Source organism: Euleptes europaea, chromosome 1, assembly GCF_029931775.1.
Source record: "Euleptes europaea isolate rEulEur1 chromosome 1, rEulEur1.hap1, whole genome shotgun sequence".
Classification (NCBI taxonomy): domain Eukaryota; kingdom Metazoa; phylum Chordata; class Lepidosauria; order Squamata; family Sphaerodactylidae; genus Euleptes; species Euleptes europaea.
In genome coordinates, this window is record NC_079312.1 from 129,314,371 (window position 1) to 129,335,265 (window position 20,895).

The following is a 20,895-nucleotide window of genomic DNA, read 5'->3' on the forward strand; positions in this document are numbered from 1 at the left end:
CCTTGGCCTGCCCTGCTGCCCCAGCACTGGTACGAAATGGATGACTGCAGCAACAGCCGAGGCTACTCAGCAGCCCAAAACTGCAGGAAATGGCTTTCCCTTTTATTCCTTGCGAAGCAAGGGCTCAGCGGTTCTTAGCAGCACTTGCCTCTCACCAAACACAAGGTATACAAGGAGAGGAAATCAGAGACTGGAAAACACACAACGCCATGAGAAAAATAAACCATAGTTGTGATCTTTTCAGATATATCCACTTCATTTAGGCCCACGACAGCTTCTGGGAAACCAGGGACCACATTACAGGCAACAAAGGAAAATTTAAGTTGGAAAGGCTGTAACAAATGGAAAAGGAAATAAATACTGAGGAAAAAAATGGCAACTGTTCAAGTGACCACTGGGCAGGCAGGAAGATGGTCCCAATGGATGTTTTCCTTTCCCACTCTCTACAGTTTAGGTTGGCCCTCTCACCCAGGAAAATGTCAACTCCTGCAAAGCCTACTTGAGCCAGTTGTCCACATTTAGTTGAAAATGCGAGGAGAAGGAATCACTGCTTGTTTGATTCACTGGCTGCTTGCTTGACTGATAATGGCATAACGGTCCTCTGCATTATCCTTAGAGATGTGTATCCAACAGCCTCTTGACATATCACAGCTCAAAAGAGAGGAAGACATTCCACAGGGGAATCTCTGACCAAGGCAAAAAAGAAGAAGGCAGATATTGGGCAAGCACAGCAGCCTGGTAAAATGCTCAAAGCCACAGCTGTGTATGTTGGGTGGGAAAGTTAAAAGCAATTGAACAGGAGCCTTGCACCCAAAACTGAAGTCAGCATCCAGCTCAAGTCTCACACTCAAGAGTGTGCTATCAAGCTGACTGCTTATTAAAAGTTCTCACTGGGTGCAAGGCTAAGTCACCTTGAAGTTTCTGCATGACAAGCAGTACTGCCGTACTGTTCCATCATCAGAGCTTGGTTTCACTCAAAACGATATTTGCGGTTACAAAGAGAAAGCAAAAAAGGCCCCAGAGGAGCACAAACCAGATCCAGAATGTGTGCCGGAAAGGGGACAGATGTTTATTGAGTGTGCCGTTTCCAAAAACCAGCTGAGTGTCTTTTCGGCTGCAATATGCTAAGAAAGCAGGGATGATGTACTGGATCCCATTCCCAGCATAGGCCCCAGTAATGCCCACCAAGGACTCTAAATCGTGAGTGCAGAAGGCCACGAGGATGGGGGGAATCAGAGTGATCACTGGGAAAACAATCCTATCTACTACCCACGGGTAGGTTCCCCCTTCCCGGTGGAAAAGGGTCTTCCAGTTGTTTCTCAGAGTCACGGCGATGATAGGGAAATTAGTGCTGATGGTGAACACCGGGAAAAGGCCCAGGAAGTAGCGCAAAAAGGCATAAGGGACTATCTGGCTGCTGGTGAAGTTGAGTGTGTACATGTCCATGAGAGTCCCATTGCGGAAGCAGTAGATAGCGGTGAAGGAGAGGAGGCTGTAAAAACCCAGGATTAAGACGTAATCCAGCAGGACCAGCTTGTTAACATGCTTCTTCTTGGAGATGGGCGTGATGAGGGAAGGCAAGGAGTGCTGGCACATGAAGGAATAGACACACACGCCAAACAGGTTGCGGATCCCCGAGAGCTGAGCCAGAGGGGGCTGGCCTTCCCCCTGGCCCTTGGCAATGCGCATGAGGGCGAAAATTATCATGATGACAAAGGCTGGAAGATAAGAAGGATGGGGTGGGTAGGAGATATGGTTAAGTAAGAGTAGTAGCTAGGCTCCCTAAAACATACATTTCCATGTTAATCCTTTGGCTGGATCTCACTGCAAGTCTATAGCTTAAGAGACAATGAAAATGCACTTTTCTGGAGAAAGCAGTATTACATATAAAGGACAGCTTTATGATGGAGTCATCAATATGCAAGGTCCACGCCAGGCAGAACACAGGGGGAGGGGGAGTCACATACAGAAGCAAACATGGCTATCTTTAAAATTGGTTTATTTAGACATCACGCCCTCTCAGAAGCACCTGTGTCTCAGGAAATGGGCTTGACCTGTCACAGCTGCCCCCAGAGTCCTCCAAGAAAAAAACAACTGTACCATCTCTGAACTCAACACCTTCTCGTTACCGCAGGGTTTTTGGTCTCAGATGAGCTGCCCTAGCAAACATGCGCTGCTTGGCAAAAAGGTCGTTTGAAAGATTCCTTCTGGACGCAGAACACACAAAAATGATGCTCATTCTATTTGGCTTGTAACAGCTTTTACTGAACAAGGGCAATACTGTATTTTACACAAGTGTTTGCAACTGGCCTCTGCAAAATTTAGAGTATGTGTAAAGAACTCATGGAAACTGACCTGTGTAAGTAACAGTCAGACAGTCTGCCTATGGCTATTCCACAATGGAAGGAAGTATGGCAGAGAGTGAAAATAAAGTACTGAGTGCTGAGTTTGAATGCACCAACTTGCCTCCCTGATGTTTATCATGTTAATAACATTTAATGATGTTTAAATAGGCTGTCAAAAGAAGATTTGTTATTGCAAGGCCAAGAAGGTCTAACAACCAATGGCCGTTACCACACTAGGGATTCCCAACGATGTATTAAGAGTTTGGAAATGTTATAAAAAATACTGTTCGCACTTTCTATGTATTCCCACCAATGTATTAAGACTTTGAAACTGTTATAAAAAATACCGTTCGCACTTTGTTTGGCCCCTTTAGCTGTGAAGACGTCTTCCAACCATTTTTTAGCTGTGGCATCCAAAAACCCTTTTAAAGCGATGTTTTTTATAACATTTCCAAACTCTTGATACATCGCTGGGAATACCTAGTGCGGTAACAGCAATGTTAAACATTTGTCCTGAAAACAAAACCAGTTCTACTAAACTAAAACAAAAAGAATCCATGTGGTGCTAGATGGGTACAAGCAATGAGCTGAAGATCGTGAGGAAGGAACAAGGTTGAAGATCGGTTTCTTGACCCCTGGAAGCTCCAGCCGACCCAAGTATGAAACTTAAACGAATTAGCCATTTAAAGGTTTTGTTTTTGCAATAATAAACAATGCAACTATGCACCCCTAACTAGAATCTAAAGATCAACTTTAGGTGTGACCAAGAGGCTTAGAAATACACAGCAGGATTTCTGATTTTTCTTCCTTCAAGCACAAGCCTATTATGCTACGTATAAATTGCTTTTGAAAACTTCCTTGCTTCAAAAGAAAGTTGCTGTAGCCCAGTGCACATTACTGCCCCAAGGGTTCACTGAATGCTTGGGGAAGGAGAGCAGGCGCAAGCACATTGGTCCCATGAGATTGCCTGGTCTGCAGGGGCAACTGTGCAGAGGAAATGGCTGTGGTGAATTCTCCCTCCCTGTGATCAGTGATGGAGGTGTTGGAATGTCACTAACCGAGAGGGAGAGTTCACATGGCCAGTTTCTCCACAGGGTCACACCTGTGGATGACCAGACAATCACATGGAGTCAGGGGATAAGGTCAGTGCATTCACTCCTGGTCTCCTTCCCTGTACTTCAGTGAACATACAGGACTGTTGTTTGCTTTGGGGTGGGGAGAAGCACTTCTGTTCAAGAAACACATGTTCACAGCCCACTTGGATGCACGGAACTAGTTATGCAGCATTTTTCTTCCAGCGTCTCACACACATAGCAGGAATGTCATCCTTACATGAGTACAGAGAATTCTACAATAAACCACAGAACAGAAATGTTGCCAGAATTAAGCTAAATGCATCTCTTAAGCGCCTCACCACATCCAACTCAAACTTCATTTGATGGCTCAAGTTGTACTGTTTTCCCAATTATTCCCACTTTCTGCAACTTCAAGTCTACTTTTGTTTTGTGCCCCTAATTAAAGAGGGCACCGACTGACTTTTCCTCTTGTGGGTTACAGTGCTTTGTTTTAGATTTCCAGGGATGGAAGCCTAAGGGCTCAATTAGTGATACACGTGACATGAGACAGTTCCAGGTGTACTGACTACAGCACGTGCCACTCCACAGTGGGGTAAACAGGGCTCCTCCTTGCAGCTGTTTTGGCTCTGGTAAATGGCACAGAAGAAGAGCCAGCGTGGTGTAGTGGTTAAGAGCAGTGGACTCTAAACTGGAGAACTGGGTTTGATTCCCTGCTCCTCCACATGAAGCCTGCTGGGTGACCTTGGGCCAGTCGCAGTTCTCTCAGAACTTTCTCAGCCCATGCAGAGGCAAGCAATGGCAAACCACCTCCTAATGTCTCTTGCCTTGGAAACCCTACAGGGTCATCATAAGACGGTGATGTGCTTGAGAGCCGAATCCGGCCCCGCAGCACTTAGGAATGCTAGTTCCTGGATGTTACGTGTGAAATGGGTTGGGTCAGGTGTCACATGTATCATCTAGATAAGCCCTAAAAAGGTGACTGCAAGTAGATCTAGGGAGCTTGGTCATGGGACATTGTGAGTTTTAAAAAACAAAGTAAACAACTCCCCCTGACTTTGTTGGGGAGGGGGAGTTGTGGCTTAGGGTAATGAAATTACCAAATGGAGTTGATTTGGCATTTTTATAAACTGGCTTTAGTTGTGGCTTAGAAACTGAAGCCCTACATCAGGGGTGGGGAACCTTTTTCCTGCCAAGAGCCATTTGCACATTTATAACATCATTCGGGGGCCATACCAGGTGTAGATTTCCTGGTGGGGGGGGGAGAGGCTAGGGTTGCCAGGTCTCCAGCCTCCACCTGGAGGTTGGCAACCCCAGGGGAGGCCACACAGAGAAGGCCTGCAGGGCACCCCCGTTCCCCCCTCCCAGGCAGGAGGGCAGCCAGCAGTGGGCCCTAGCAAATGAGGCGCCAGGGAGGCACAGCCCGCAGTCGATCGGCAAGGGAGGAAGGAAAACAGAGAAAGAGGAAAAGGGAGGGAGTAAGAGAGAGAAAGGGAGAAAGAAATGGAGAGAGGGAGAGAAAGAAAGAAAGAAAGAAAGAAAGAAAGAAAGAAAGAAAGAAAGAAAGAAAGAAAGAAAGAAAGAAAGAAAGAAAAGGACGGAGGGAAAGAAAGAAAAGGATGAAGGGAGACAAAGAAAGAGACAGAAAAAGAGGGAGAAATAGAGGGAGATAAAGGAGAAAGAGTGACAGAAAAAGAGGAAGAAAAGAGAGAAAAGCCTCCCACACACACACACACCCTGCGGCACACGGAGCCCCGAGCGACTGGGCCCCAGTCTCCATGCCCTCCCCCCCCAGAGTCCATAAAAGGCCCCCCTGAAGCCCGATTGGCTCCCGCATGCATGCTCTGCCACCAGGAGCCGTCGGCCTCTTCCCACCCTCGCTTCTCAACAGCCGACAGGCAGTGAGAAGGGCTTACAATGTGCCACGGTGTTCCTGTACGCTGCGGCTGTAGGGGGCAGCCTTGGGGGAAGCTCCCTCCCCCTCCCTTCTCGCCGACCAACAGCCAGCGAGAGGAGGTCCAAAGGGCACTGCAGCGCCCCTGTAAGCTGTGGCTCCAGGAACACTCTCGGGGAGGGCCGCCCTCCGCCCCGCCTCCGTGGCAGGGCCCGAAGCTCCCGAGGGCCACAAAAAATGTCCTCGGGGGCCGCATACGGCCCCCGGGCCTGAGGTTCCCCATCCCTGCCCTACATCAATTGATCAAATATGATAAAGAAGAAACACACCAAACGTTAACACTTGTTCCTACTGCATAGAATTTCAAGTGCTTTTTCTATCAGCAAGTCCGATACAAGCTAATTTCCCCTCTCCTTAATATAATAAAGGATAGCTCCAAAGAAGGGAGACTGAGGAGTCTCCTATGGGAAAGATCAGACCAGAGGGTGAAGAAAGTAGCTAAATTCTGTGCTGCAATATATGAGATCCACCAGACAAAGCTGGGACTTGGTAAAATGGAGAATGTTTTATTAATTCGAGGTCTGTTTAAATTGTATAAACTGTCTATAAATCGTATATCCTATAGTTTTAGTTACTGTATATTCTCCTATTTTAAATCTGTAACTGATATGAATGTTTTAATGGCATTTGCCATATTAATAAATGAATCTATATCTAAAATCTACTGCATGGAATGTTTAAAGATACTCCCCCCCCCCAAAAAAAAAAGAATTGGGGACAAAATTCAAACAAATGAGAAAGTACAGCAATCAACAGAAGTGACCCAGGAATTCAAAATCAGGGTGTTTTCTTTGAAGAAAGAAGAGATGCCCTGTTAGTTGGCCACTTTTCAGGCCTGCTCTGTATCAGCCAAAAAACAGTTTACACAACCTACCCCTACTATGGGTTTATATCTATGAGAAAAGATGAAACTAGAGATACATTCAAGCACACTGTGTACAGCTTTCTCCTTGGAGGGAAGAAATTAACTCCACTCAGTGCAGTCAGCCTTCCAGAATTACAAGGTCACTTATTGTACCCAGGGTCACACGTGCTTCCCAGCATTCAGTGCACAATCTTAGATCTACAAAAGCAGTCAAATCTCTTAGTAAATAGGTTTAACATGTCAAAGCCTATTTTCTTGCACACTTCATCATCTGAGTGCTGACACGTTAACCATTACTGATAGCCAAGTCTTCTAGAAATACTTTAATTCAAGGACTGTCTCTGATGCCTTAAATGTTAAAGCAAAAAAACAGCAAGCACCATCAGATTTATACAGGGTTCCTATTACTATGTTGTTGTTTTTTATCTACTGGAACGCATGGAAGAAAACACCCATGGATCCTACCATGTATATTTTTTGTAATGCTCAGCTGCCACCACTACCTCTCTGCAGATTTTTCTATGCTTCCTATAAACTGAACCACTTTGGGGCAAAACACCATGGTATCATTTTACAAGGATATCTGAACTTCTAATACCCCAAAAACGGCAATCTTACAAGAACAAACCAATGTGAATTATCACTATACTTTCTAGTCCTACATTACAAGTGGCACCCAATGTTTACCATGTGACATCCTTTTGAAAGTGTTTCTTAAACAGAAGTCTGAAAAATTATGCATATCCGCCCCCTAAAGAAGTGAGCCTGTAACAATGAAGTAGCTGTGGTATGTGTACATGCTTGTGCCTATGACTTGGAAGATGGTGGGAAGAAGAGAAACATTCCTACACAAGCTAGCCAAACCTCAAAAATCCACAGTGGACAAAATGCAGTTCAGCATACTACCTCATGCAGCTCTTGTAGGATATGGTCACTGATTCAGGGGGGCTCTTTAAGCACCATCAATACTTTCTACCCCCAAACGAGACATGACTGGATCCATCTGGATAGGAATTAGGGATAATGCATGTATTACTGCAGCAGGATGGGAGCCATGACCCCATGGATTCTTCCCATGCCATTCTGAACATGAGCAGTGTCAATTCCAAGAAAACTTACAACACAAAGGCATAAGCTGCAGGGGTCTCTGAGGTGACCATTTCCCAATAGCAGGGATGCCTGCCATGTAAGTGGTGTCCGGCACTCCCAACTGGGTATTAGTGAGGGGTGGGGGAGAAAAGGGGGAAGAAGGAATCTGGGATATTCAGGATGGGAACTGCATGCAGCCCACAACCTGCAAGCGGCCATTCCCAACTTTGTACATCAAAGTATAGGAAGAGACCCCTTATCGAGGACAGCTTTGGATGTGGGAACAGGAGTACAATTTGGGAGTTTAGACAAACCATACAGGCAACGTATGAATCAGCTGACAATAAACAGGTATTCCTGGCCAGTTTGCCAAAGAAATCTAACAAAGCCCACCCCTAGAAATATCTTTAATGTATGAGACCTGTGGCTATCACAGGTCCCCGTACACAACAGCAATCAGATTCAAATGCTCAAGGGAGAAGCATAAACCAGTACAGGGTGTGAACTAAGTATCAAACCCCTATTTCACTTTTGGCCTCCCGAAGGTTGTGCTGTAGATGTACTCTAAGCAGGAGGATGAAATGCATTATACAAGATGAATGATATAAAAAGCAAGATCAGTCAAGAAGAACTGGCAAAGTGCTATTATTAATTTATAGAACACTCTTAATCTGCAAACCACTTCACAGTTTTTTGAGTTCATCCTCACCAAACCCTGTGAGATAGGGTCATTATTCTTATGGAACTAGGGGATGAGATGGTGCCCTGCTCAATGACACAAAATGAGTTCACAGTAGAAGGGGAAAAATATATACCTTACACAATGAGTTTCAAATCCAGCTCTATCTACTGGATCACACAGGGTTTCACTGCATATAGCCGCCCTTGGCTGTTGCTGTTGGAAGCAGATGGGAAATGTTTCTCATCTCTCTCATTGAGAGCCAGCGTGGTGTAGTGGTTAAGCGTGGAGGTTTGGAGTGGTGGACTCTAATCTGGAGAACAGGGTTTGATTCCGCACTCCTTCACATGAGCGGCGGAGGCTAATCTGGTGAACTGGATTTGTTTCCCCACTCCTACACATGAAGCCAGCAGGGTGACCTTGGCCTAGACACACTCTCTCAGCCCCACCTACCTCACAGGGTGTCTGTTGTTGGGAGGGGAGGGGAAGGGAAGGTAAGCTGGTCTGATTCTTCCTTAAGTGGCAGAGAAAGTCTGTATATATAACCAACTCTTCTTCTTCATTCTGGAGAATCACCCTGCTTTTCTTTTTCGAGGAGCCACAACACTGTATAAATCAGCTTGAAACTATTCCTTACAATCCCCCCTTGCTTCCAAACTATTCACAGCTAACTTGCAACATACCCCAGCAAAGGTGCCAGGCCCTACAAGTCATATAGAACTAAATATTCACATAGCAGGGTTGTGAGAGTTGTGAGCTTTGACAGTCTGGTGACAACAGTAGAGGCAGAGGGAGACAGAAGAGACAGCTCCGAAGAAAGAACTAGCAAGATTTCTCTCAGGAAATGCAGAGCAAAGATACATAACTCTCTCTTTGGGGAGAAAATTTTGACTTGTGGTGCCCAGCCCTGTATCTCTACCATGACTTAACTATATTTAACTGCAAGACCTCTGCACCTCTTTCCATGCTCAGGAGAGAACCAGTAAATCTTGCCCATCTCTGCTCATTCAAGGGTGAAGTTATGACCTTATCAGGTAGAGACTGCATATTTAACCCATTCTTTCCCTTAACACAAGTAGCATATGCATTCGAATCGCTTCCCAGCGGACTGGAACGACTGCATTTGTGGAATTGATATCCTTTATTTTACCCAGTAGGTTTGTTTCTTTCTTCTCTAGCAGACATACCATTGGAGGGGAACTTTGCAATGTCACTTTTCCCCCTAAATTTTTTTGCACAAGCTGTTAGAAGGATCCAACCCCACAACCTATCTTCTGTGGTTCCACTAAATATCATGGCTTTCCAGAATGGTGACCAGCAGGCACCAAGACTTCATGTCACAACAGAATAAATGCTTGAATGCTGGTCTTTTCTAGACTGGCAATTACTTTAGGGCTAATCTGCACTGCTGAACATGTGGGTTCTTTTAACAACTCATTTGTTTCAGTTTGTCTAGAGCAAACTGTTTCTGTGAATGGACCACTATAAGCACATATCACTGACATGCCCATGATAAACTGTGTGAATGATAAAAGAGCATGTTCAACCTGAGCAAACAAAACATAGCTTGTGTGAACTGAAGAAGCCTGGTTTGCAAACTCATAAATCAGAAGTTAATCCTGCTTCAAGAATCTGTATCTGCTTGCATAAGTACAATAGTCAGGGCTAGGGAGTACAGAATCTGCTTCCCTTTCTTTTTTATTTTAAAAAAAAATATAAGACCAATCCCTCCCCCCACAATTTTGTTTTGACTTTACTTGAGAGTAGAATGGACTGATACACCCAAGGCCACTTTGCATGTAGCCTCTTCTACCATGGTGTTATCAAAATCCATTCTGTGGAAACTGTGAATAGATGCTTGGAGGCAGTTTTGGAATGGATGACAGCTAACAAGGTGAAACTTAATCCCAACAAACCAGAGGTGCTACTGGTGGGGAGAAGGTCTGACCCAGGAATGGGTTATCTGCTGTTCTGAATGGAGTAGCACTATCCTTAAAGGAGCGGGTTTGTACCCTAGTAGTGCTCCTGTACCTCGGCCTCCTGTTGGATAAAAAGGTGGCAGTGGTGGGCAGGGGTGCCTGTCCCAGATCACCTGGGACTCCCCGCGCTGCCAGCCCCACTTCCACAGACTTCTCCACCAGCCAGCCGGCAGCGAAAGGAACATGCCCGGATGCCACATGGCCCACCGGGCGGCGGCGTGGTTGGGGGGACAGTGAGGCTTGCGGCTGGGTGAGGGTGGGATGGTGCACAGCCCTGCCTGAGAGGAGGCCCAATAAAGCCTTGGGAGGAGGCAGGGTCAGGAGGACCAGGAGGCGAGGTGAAAGAGGCCTGCCCTCCATAAAGCTGGGGAGCGGAGGCCAATGAGGAGGCCTTTCTGAACCTTCTGAAGGCAAGCATGCTGACCACTTCAGGGGAGGAGAGCTCAGACTCCCCCTCTGAATGGTCTGAGGCCAAGGAAGCTCATCCAGCGAGACCCAGAGGGGGCACGGAGGGAGGATGGGCACTCGCCCCATAGTGCCTTTCACCAGTTTTGGTTGATAAGCCAGCTGCAGCCCTTCCTGGGCAGGAAAGATCTTGCCATTGTGGTGCATGCCCTGGTAAAATCTAGGTTAGATTAGTGCAACGAGCCCTTGAAGACTGTCTGGAAGCCTCAGCCTGTACAGAATGCTACGGCCAGAGTGCTGACTGGAATGTGTCATAGGGGCCATCCCACTCCAGTCTTGTTCCATCTACATTGGCTCCCAGTTTGCTTCTAGCCTTAATTCAAGGTGCTGGTATCATTTGGCATATACCCTCTAACGGTTATTGGCCTCCTCCCTGGTGCAGGTGCTGTATGTTCATGTGTTTTATTGAATTATGTTATCATTTTAAATGTTGCTTTTAATTGTTCAAACATTTTATTGTTTTCATGTTTGCCACCTTGGGGACTCTGATAATGTGGTAAGGCGGCATTAAAATATTTTAATAATAATGATAACAATGATAATAATAATTCAAGAAGACTAGTTATAGCACTGATAAAAAAAACTCCTGGTTAAGAAACCATGTCCTTTTTGTGAGGGGAGAGGCTGTGGCTTAGTGGTGGAGCATCTGCTTGGCATGCAGAAGGCCCCAGGTTCAATCCCCGGCATCTCCAGTTAAAGGGACTAGGCAAGTAAAAGGTAAAGGTCCCCTGTGCAAGCACCGGGTCATTCCTGACCCAAGGGGTGATGTCACATTCCGACGTTTCCAAGGCAGACTTTGTTTGTGGGGTGGTTTGCCAGTGCCTTCCCCAGTCATCTTCCCTTTATCCCCAGCAAGCTGGGTACTCATTTTACCGACCTCGGAAGGATGGAAGGCTGAGTCAACCTTGAGCCGGCTACCTGAACCCGACTCCCGTCAGGATCGAACTCAGGTCATGAGCAGAGCTTTTGACTGCAGTACTGCAGCTTAACACTCTGCACCACGGGGCTCGTAGGCAAGTAGGTGATGTGAAAGACCTCTACCTGAGACTCTGGAGTGCTTCTGCCGGTCTGAGTAGACAATACTGACTTTGATGGACCAAGGGTCTGATTCAGTATAAGGCAGCTTAAAGTGTTCATGTGTGATGAAGGACAATGTCTGTACCACCGGCTACCTAGTCCAGCGAAGTGACTTCTCCCCCTGGTGCTTGGGAGCTTCATTCAAGGCCTGTGCCCAGAATTATCAGATTTCACAATGGGAGCCACCCATCGCGGAAGATGGCAGTCTTATGGTTATGCACAGTTCTGCAACTCTTACAAAGAACAGTGAGTGTCCTTTCATGGGGAAAAAATTATGTACTTCAAGGAGCACTGAGCAGTGTTTTTGTGCAACAAGCTCAGTGCTTCTTTCAACCAAAATGGACATTCTGCAGAGGAGTCTGAAACTTCTCAAAACAAGAGTTTGCTCTTTTAAAGCAGTGATCAGCTTTCTTCCTATTTCATATCCTTTCGGTTGAAGTTTCTTGATGGAATAAAATGGAATTTTTCAGATGCACAATTCGCAATGATCTGCTAATGGTCTGCACTTGGAAGATATCCTGGCAGGCCTACCATCCTAGTCAAGGGGACTTAGAAGGGCATTTCCTCCCCTTTATGTTGCTGGAACTTTAGAGTTAAACATTCATATGGGAGATTTATCTTCCTGTCCCAGTGAAGTGGCATGATGAAGACAAACCTCCTAAACTCAGTTTAGTCCAATGATAAATCAAAATGAAGAGAGGGCGATAGCCTGGAACAGATAGCTTTCAACAACAAAAAAGAAAAACAGGGTTTTGTGGGCATGTGTGAAACTGCGCTCGGGTTCCTGAGGCAACAAGGGCAAACACAGGCCACAGAGGCTCCCAGAGATGCCCAGTACACTAGCATTCTTACTTGCTCCTGTCAGTTACAAAGTTCATCACAGCTAAAGAAATCATCATGACGAAAAACAGCGGCCAAGATCTTCTCCGAAACAACTGTAGTTGGTTCTTCACAACCAAACTGAGCAAATAAGAGAGTAGGATCATCTAATAAAACTTCCAGTATCTTTCTCTGGTCCATTTCATCCAGAGTGGGAAGTGAAGTCCCCACCAGGACATTAGACACAGGGAGGTTCTGTGTAGAATAGTAATTGGCATATAATAAGTTCTTTTAAATGAATTTATTGATTCTCCCCCTCTACCCAAAGCTTCTCAACTTCCCTCCAAAACATTTCCGTATTCAGTGAGCTTGAGATAAATTTAGTATTGGCTACTTCATACTCCAGCCAATTAAGATTAAGGAAGTTAGACAAGGGTCAGTGGAAACTCCTAGGGATGGAAAAGGAGGAGGAGGAGTTTGAAGAAGGAAAGGGCTTTTTTCAAACTTTTACGCACATTTGATTTATTGATAAAGCACCAAAATCAATATTTTAAAAACAACATTTCCTTTTTCCACTGCTCTTGTAAATTGGTTGGAAGTTGGCAAAAGAGCTAGCTTCTGATAAATCAGAAACAGAGGTTTTTCAAGACAGAGATGGTTGTTGCTCATCCCTCATATTTGAAAATCCTGCCTAAGAACTAAGTGTGTGAAGAGCAGAAAACTCTGGTTATTCACTAATGATGGGAAGGCACTCTGTTCATGCTCAGAAGTACCTTATTCTTCTAGCACTCAGCACTGTAGCTGAGAATGAACTCCTGAGCTAAGCCTTGGTGAAGTCTTGGTACAAATTAAGCAACTAATTCCAGAGGACTAGAGTCACATTCATCTGTTGTGGGAAAACCAAGAGTGAGTCTTGTACCACCTGAATGACTAATAAATTAATTGTAGCATAAATATCGTGGATATAGCCTACTTTATAAGATGCATGAAGCGAACCCTCAGTCAACAGACAAAGCTACACACATGGGTATAAGAGGGGGAAATTGAGAACACTGGAGTTAAAATACCATGAAAAGAAACATGTACAGTTGTGCAAACTCAAAGCACAGTGACCATTTACAACAGCTGAAAGGTTGTTGGTTTTTTTGGGTTTTTTAATATGCTGACTTTCTCTGCCACTTAAGGAAGAATCAAACCTGCTTACAATCACCTTCCCTTCCCCTCCCCACAACAGACACCCTGTGAGGTAGGTGGGGCTGAGAGCTCTTAGAGAGCTGTGACTAGTCCAAGGTCACCCAGCTGGCTTCATGTGTAGCAGTGGGGAAACCAACCCGAATCACCAGATTACCGTCCGCTGCTCCAAACCACCGCTCTTAACCACTACACCATGCTGGCTCTGGTGAAGCTGCAGATAATAAATTAAATCTATTGACAAATTCCAATTAACCAAACACTTTTACTACAATAAGTCTGAGGTGCTATAGAACTCCTGCGAGTTTGTAAGGAGAGCAACTGTAGCTCCTACTAAACATGAATTCTGCATGAACGCCAACCCCTTGCAATAAGTGTTACACACTTAATGTATAAAAAGTCAAAAATAAAAGAAAAATCATATATCTGGAAACTGGGTGGGAGGAAAGAGATGCTAACTTGAGAAGTTCTAAAATTGGCTTGCGTCGCTGGAAGCAAAAGAGACTGCAACACTCCGAAAGTATTCTGTACCACTGAAGACTTCCTTGGAGCACATTGTTCACCTATTGTTGTTAAGTCACAGCCTCCTTAGAGCTGTTGAAATGAGGATCTCTGGCAGGTCTACACAGAAATAAGCAGACATGCCAATTCTTTAAAAATGTCATAAAGACGACATTGATGCATCGAGGTGTGATGGGAGGTTAGGGTGATGGCAGCTGATGTTACAGACTTACAATTCAAGTGCAAGGCCATCAACAGCCTGCGTGCCAAGAGCCCACAGCCAAAATCCAGAACTTTCTCTACCACTTAAGGAAGACTCAAACTGGCTTAAGTCACCTTCCCTTCCCCACAGCAGACACCCTGTGAGGTAGGTGGGGCTGAGAGAACTCTAACAGAGCTGTAACTTGCCCAGGGTCACCCAGCTGGCTTCGTGTGTAGGAGTGGGGAAACAAATCCAGGTCACTAGATTAGCCTCCGTCGCTCATGTGGAGGAGTGGGGAATCAACCCTGGTTCTCCAGATCACAGTCCACCGCTCCAATTAGCTGGTTGGCAAGATTTCAAAAAGTCAAAAGGTGCCCCTTTTTGTTCTAGGTTCAAATCCTCCATTTTAAAAAGGGATTTAACTTATCCCTTGTCTGCTCTGGTTCATAGCTGGCTCTGTTCCACCTTCCCCCCCCACCTCAATTTAGCAAATTTTTCATTGGTCAGTCCAATAGAATTCTGGTCTTTGAATGCTAAAGCACTGCCCAGATGCCTCATACTTGGTGGTGCGTGGGGTGTGTGTGTGTATCCAGTCTCCCCCTCTTGGGGCAAAGGCATGCTTAAACCATGTGGCATTCTTGACTGTGGAAGGTGGCCTTGTCTCAAGGCCTCTGATAAGGAATGAAGGTTGCTCAATCCTTGTTTTTTAAAAAAGTAATTTTACATTCATATTGTATTTTCCCAAATAAAGTAACAAGACGTTTTCAGAGAATACATCCAATGCTCTCACTCTTCTAGATGAACCATCATTACCAAACAACATAGCAGACTTGTCTGAGTAATACGATCAAATCTGCAACGCATTTGAGTAGGAAGCAAGATCAGCTTCTATTCTTTGCCTCTCCCTCTACGTACAAAAGCAAATCTGAATAAGATAAATTCTACAAGCAACTCAGAGGGATGAGACTGACTCTTCTCAGCAGGTCTTGCAAGAAAATTCTGCCTAACCAACTTGACCCAGAATATGCTGATTTTAGAGAAGGGGACAACTGTACTACTGGGAACTGCTCTTATGGCCAGATGTGAAATGAATATGCATGAGCTTATATCTAAACACTGGCACTTAGGGAAAGTCTGAAAGCCTGGGGATATTAAAAATTCCATTTGTGGCAGAAAGATAACGACACAGAGCTGCAAGGGGACGGGCAAAGTTAATCTAGCCTTTCCAAGCTCATCAAGTATTATGTGGCAGAACATGATGGACTTCTCCTGAATGAGTACTGCTGTCCCACATACATACTATTGGAAGACAAAAAATATAAGCCCAGGAAGACATCAGACTGTTGCAAGGAACTCAACATGATCAATGGGATCAGAAATACCACAGGTTGTTATACTGAGTTCAGAATAGACCACTGCTGGACTTGGTCATTTTTATAGTGGACATTCATTCTTGCATTGACAAAGAGTTGATGGGGATGTTTATACTTTAAGGTTCTTTATCCTGTCAGTAAAAAACTTGCTTAGAGTAACACAATGTCATAAATGAATGGCATTTGTCTGCATTTATGAAAGTGGAATATAAATGCAATATTTGAGTTCCTTACTGAGCTGCACAGAAATATGACCAGGCTCCTGGGGCATTTCATGGATCAAGAATCCAGTGGCTGCCTTTCTGACGAAGTGAATATATTCAACTATCTTAATGCTGACTTTAAATTATTAAAATTATTGTACAAGCACTTCAAGAAATAGGAGCCTCGTGGCACAGAGTGGTAAAGCTGCAGTACTGCAGTCCAAACTCTGCTCACGACCTGAGTTCGATCCCGGCAGAAGTCGGTTTCAGGTAGCTGGCTCAAGGTTGACTCAGCCTTCCATCCATCCGAGGTCGGCAAAATGAGTACCCAGCTTGTTGGGGGTAAAGGGAAGATGACTGGGGAAGGCACTGGCAAACCACCCCATAAACAAAGTCTGCCTAGGAAACGTCAGGATGTGACATCACCCCATGGGTCAGGAATGACCCGGTGCTTGCACGGGGGACCTTTACCTTACTTCAAGAAATGTTTCCGCAACTCTGGGACCAGTTCTAAATATCAGCAAGACAACACAGTCAGAGTTGCTCTCTACTTATAATACATGCAGTACGTTTACAGTCTCCCTTTTTTCAGCAGTTCAGCTCTTGTACCTTTGCCAGCGCCAGCCATTCTCCAAGCCAGAAGCCATGATTAATCGCATCAGGTGTCACTAATATGCATAGAACACACCTTATTTTACTTGTCATCTCTCCAAATGATCCAAAAGAGATCACAGTCAGAAATCCCACAACAGCATGCTTGATACAAAGGGAGGATCCCATGCCCCACTGCTCCCCTCAACCTATTTACAGCCATTTGTTTAAACAAGCCCTGTGCTAAGAGTTTTGACACATTTGTGGCAGAGCTATCCATCAGCACTAGCCGATGGCATGACTGAGTTTTCTTTTCCAAAGCAGAGAATCAATATGCCAGATCATAATGATAATGAATCACCCTCTTGCAATAAATACCCTCTTGCTTCACTCCTCACAGAAAAAGCAGAATAGATTCTTAGTGGGAGGAAGCACCTGGAGGCAAAGAGAAGGAGGAGAGGAAATTGCAGTCTCCCTGGGGCAAATGCCCTTTGGAGATGCTTCGGGGATAGTTTGCTCCTCTCGTAGTTATATGCACAAACACACAGCGATTGCCTATTTTCCACACATAAGTAACAGTTGCATGCAATATTAACTCAATGGCTTAGGGATCTCTAGAGTTGGAGTCTTCTAATCAGTATTGAATTGAGATGGCTCCAGTTCAGAATCAAGAGGGAAGCCAACAGGGGAAAGGTACAAAATGGATGACACAGAAACTAGGTTTCAAATTCGGATCAACAGATTAAAACTTTTCTTTAAAATTATGTGTTTTGCATTTAATGAATTAAAATGTGTTCTCATTATAGAATAAAATTAGTTTAAAACTCTTCATCCAGCTTCTCTTGAAAGTCCACAAAATGTGTTGAGAAAAACTGAGACAAATTAAACTATAGTAGCACAACTTTCTGCACCACAGATAAAGGGGATTACTATGACTGGCACCTATGGTTCAGGGAACTCATGGCATGGTACTACTGGAGCGAAACAAATATGGCAATGTGGACACAAAAGCACCTTGCTTGACTAACACAAGATGAAAAATATTTATGTGAAAGCTACTCCATTTCAGTTGTGCTAAGCACACTTAGAACTGCAACCTTGAACCAATCCGCTTTCCTGCCAACTCTCTGCAAGGTGGAATATTCTCCTCCCACTTTTACTGAAAACACAGGTTTCAGCACATGTAAAGCTTTAATAAAATTTAGCACGTATGCAGATGCCGAGAACAGAAAATCAAATAACTGCAAGAACTGAAATGAGAAAACAATCCTCTGATAGGAACAAGGAGATCTGCAGAGGTGACAATCGAGCTCAGAGAGAGCTGAGACCATTAGCTCTGAAAAGAACCGTGTCAACAGGAGTAGACCTGTAAAGGGATATGGAAGGTATGAGGGATCACATTATGACATTACAAAACTGAACTGGGTACAGTCGGCCAGGCAGTGACATGGGAAAGTTGTTTTGCTGGGCACTTCTATCAAGCAGATGGCTAAACTTTCCCCTAGTTTTTCTGGCAATAACATACAGCAATGCGCCTGCTATCCTGCACCATTTTAACCAAATGGACATATCAAGAAAGCTTCTCATTCCACTCCATGAGAATGGGCATTATGTAACATCTGCCAAACTGCAGGACAAAACACTGGTGCTCATTCAGGTAGTGAAGCTGTGATAGCACGGACATTCAGAGCTTTCAGCATGATGGCCAAAAATAAAGGTGACTGGGTGGCAAAAATTTTGTGGATGAGGTTCTATAAAGTATACAGGCTTTTGTTGGCAACACAAACTACAAACCTTTCTGCTGCAGAAGCCAGAGGGATGGGATCTTACACTCCCTTTTATGTTTCTCCCAGCTCACTGCCCTGTCCATGATGGTGTTTGCATGAGATACATAAGCAGGCCTGGGGGAAGGCTGAATTAACTCAGTGGGTCCATTAGCATTCTGGGTAAGCATGGAATTGAGTACTGGGCACAGAATTCAGGATCCTGAGAGAGAAAAGGGATAATTTATTGCCTTTAATGTTTAGAAGATGCTTCTCCAAAAGAACAGACAATTTCCAGTAAATTCCAAATGTGTGGCTGGGAGGGGAACAAAAGCTGGGCAGGCTAATTATCAGTGCGAATGTTTACATTATGTCTCTACATCTCTTTATAGTTCCTCAGCAAACAGCCCACCTCAGAATCAGGACTGTGGAAAATAATTTTCCAAGATGGCATACTAACAGGAGGATTTTAGCCCAGTCCTATTATCTTAGATTATTTACAAATGTTGAGTTTCCTAATTTTAATATTGAGCTAGAAGGATACTCATCTGACACCAGAAAGTTTTTTCTTGGGCCTTCAGAATCGGAGGCAAGAATGTGGACATCTGACTTCAGGGTGTGAAACAACAATAATTCTTGCCTATCTCACAAGGAATTTTCATAGTTCAATGTACTGGGATCATATGAACTGATGCAAACCAAATCAAACCTCTCATTTTGCTGGCACATTATCCAATGGAATAATATCACAGTAACTTCCTTGAATATTCTGGGTACCACAGCATGCCACTGCAGGTGTTAGGAAATGTAGGCTTTACCTTCCTTCTTCAACCCCGAAATAAACAACATATGGTTGTTCTGATTGCCATAGCTGAACAACGCTGATTAATTGTGTATACTACTTTCTAAATGGCACCAATTTCTCTTCCTGGCTGAAAGAAACTCTTCTTCAATGCTCACTTATATCTAGCAGGATCCTAAATAGCCAAATCCACACTCCATGTCAGTCTTGATCTGAAACTAACAAGTGGCTAAGAATAAATTGGCCCCATTTCACCTCAAACTAGTTCCTTAGGAGATGCTTCTAAAACATAAGTGATTATGGGAAAGTATGGTATTTCAAATTGGTCTTAAATACATTTTCTTCTCTCATACTGAATTATTTATCCATGAGGAATTTGACAGCTGCTCTTGTCTTCTTTAGCAGGGACGAAATGTGTGTGTTTGTGTACACACGCACACAAACACATTCTCTCACACACATGCACACACTCTTAGTGAGAAGAAGGGCATCTATCAGGCATTCTCAAAACAACACAACACTATGTACGGTTCAACTCTTTCCCCATCCCTCCATTACTGTGTGTGAAACAGATTCTAAAAAGCACAATTTCTAACGGGTCCTCTCATAAACTTTCATGCTATGCTCCAATTTTTAACACAGAAAAAGGGAGTGTCTTGTCAGGCCTTTGCTGGTTCAGGCCTGATCCCTTGACATGACTCTGTCAGACCATTGCTGGTTCTGGCCTGGCTCTGGCTCCATGTCAAGCGACCTTGGTTCACATGCCTGTAAATACTGTGTATACTTCCCGTCCTGCAGCTGCCTAGCTGTTTGGTCTACACCTCATGAGAAGTCTTATCTCGGGTTTACCTCATTGTGTTTTCCTTTAGTGGCTAAAGTGCTTTTAAGCTAGAGCTTTCCCTATTGTGGTCATTAGCAGCCTTTACCTGTTTCCATACAGTCAGATCTTATATTTACCTTTTTGCTCCTAATAAAGTATACTGCTTCAGGATCGCCTGCCTGAGTGTGTTTACTGTTGGGATGCTACAGGTAAACGCCTGAACCTGACATGTCTAAATGGTGAGAATACTGGCAGGCTAATTTCATTGAAGGAGACTGGAAATAATAGTAGACTTTATATCCCTGCACTAGCCAAAGCTCCCAAATCATTCCCCTGCCCTTCTTTCAATTTGCAATATCTAATTTTAAGAGATATAGTAAAATTGGTTCAGAGATGGAGTCTCTAGATACATTTACATTTTAATTTCAAAATGACAGCAGGATGGTCATGACTAAAAGCTGGGATTCTAAGTCTGTACAGAGGTCCGGGAAATGGTGTTCTTTGTTTCTCACCAATTAGTCTTCTGGAGAAGACAGGTGATGACAACTGAACTACCATGGGAAGAAAAATCATGTGCCCTTCAGACCTAGTTCAAGGTTAAAGAACACTTGGGAGGTTCTGAAATGCAGAACTAGCTCTCTTGAGTTAAACTAAAACATCTCTACCGAAGTAGCCATCTGAACCCTACAAGAAATTCAAGTTAGAAGAGAGGTGAATCTTTTCAAGACTGGGGAAACTGAACAGGTAATCTAAAGTGACTCTATGAAGTTCAGAAACCAATACATTTATGGTGTTTATTAAGTCCCAAATAAGCCAATTTAAATGGTATGATTTAACCGAAGATCATTATCCCTAGCCCCCCAAATAGTATGGCCAGTAATTGTTCTAACCATGTTTAGAGAGAGGTACAAGCTATGCTGCAGAAATAGTCTCCTTTGAGAGGCTTTCCTCATATTATATAAACAGAGACATTTTTTAACCTGTGATTTTATAATATTTGATGCAAGAAAATTTCAGCCTTTGTACATGGACCAAGAATCTGCCACATATACTGATATCCTAACTACCTATGTACGAACAAACAGAGACAGACACCAACATTCA

At 44.2% G+C, this 20,895-nt stretch overlaps 1 protein-coding gene across 2 annotated transcripts in view; it reads right to left on the bottom strand.

The window, feature by feature from the left end:
- Nucleotides 1-949: 949 nt before the first annotated feature.
- TMEM104 (transmembrane protein 104) overlaps nt 950-20,895 on the bottom strand; it is a 96,522-nt gene continuing 76,576 nt past the window's right edge. For both annotated transcript variants that reach the window (XM_056867342.1, XM_056867341.1), the window contains exon 9: nt 950-1,718. In XM_056867342.1, the coding sequence (XP_056723320.1) occupies nt 958-1,718 (761 nt within the window). In that variant the 3' untranslated portion in view covers nt 950-957. The remainder of the gene's footprint in view (nt 1,719-20,895) is intronic.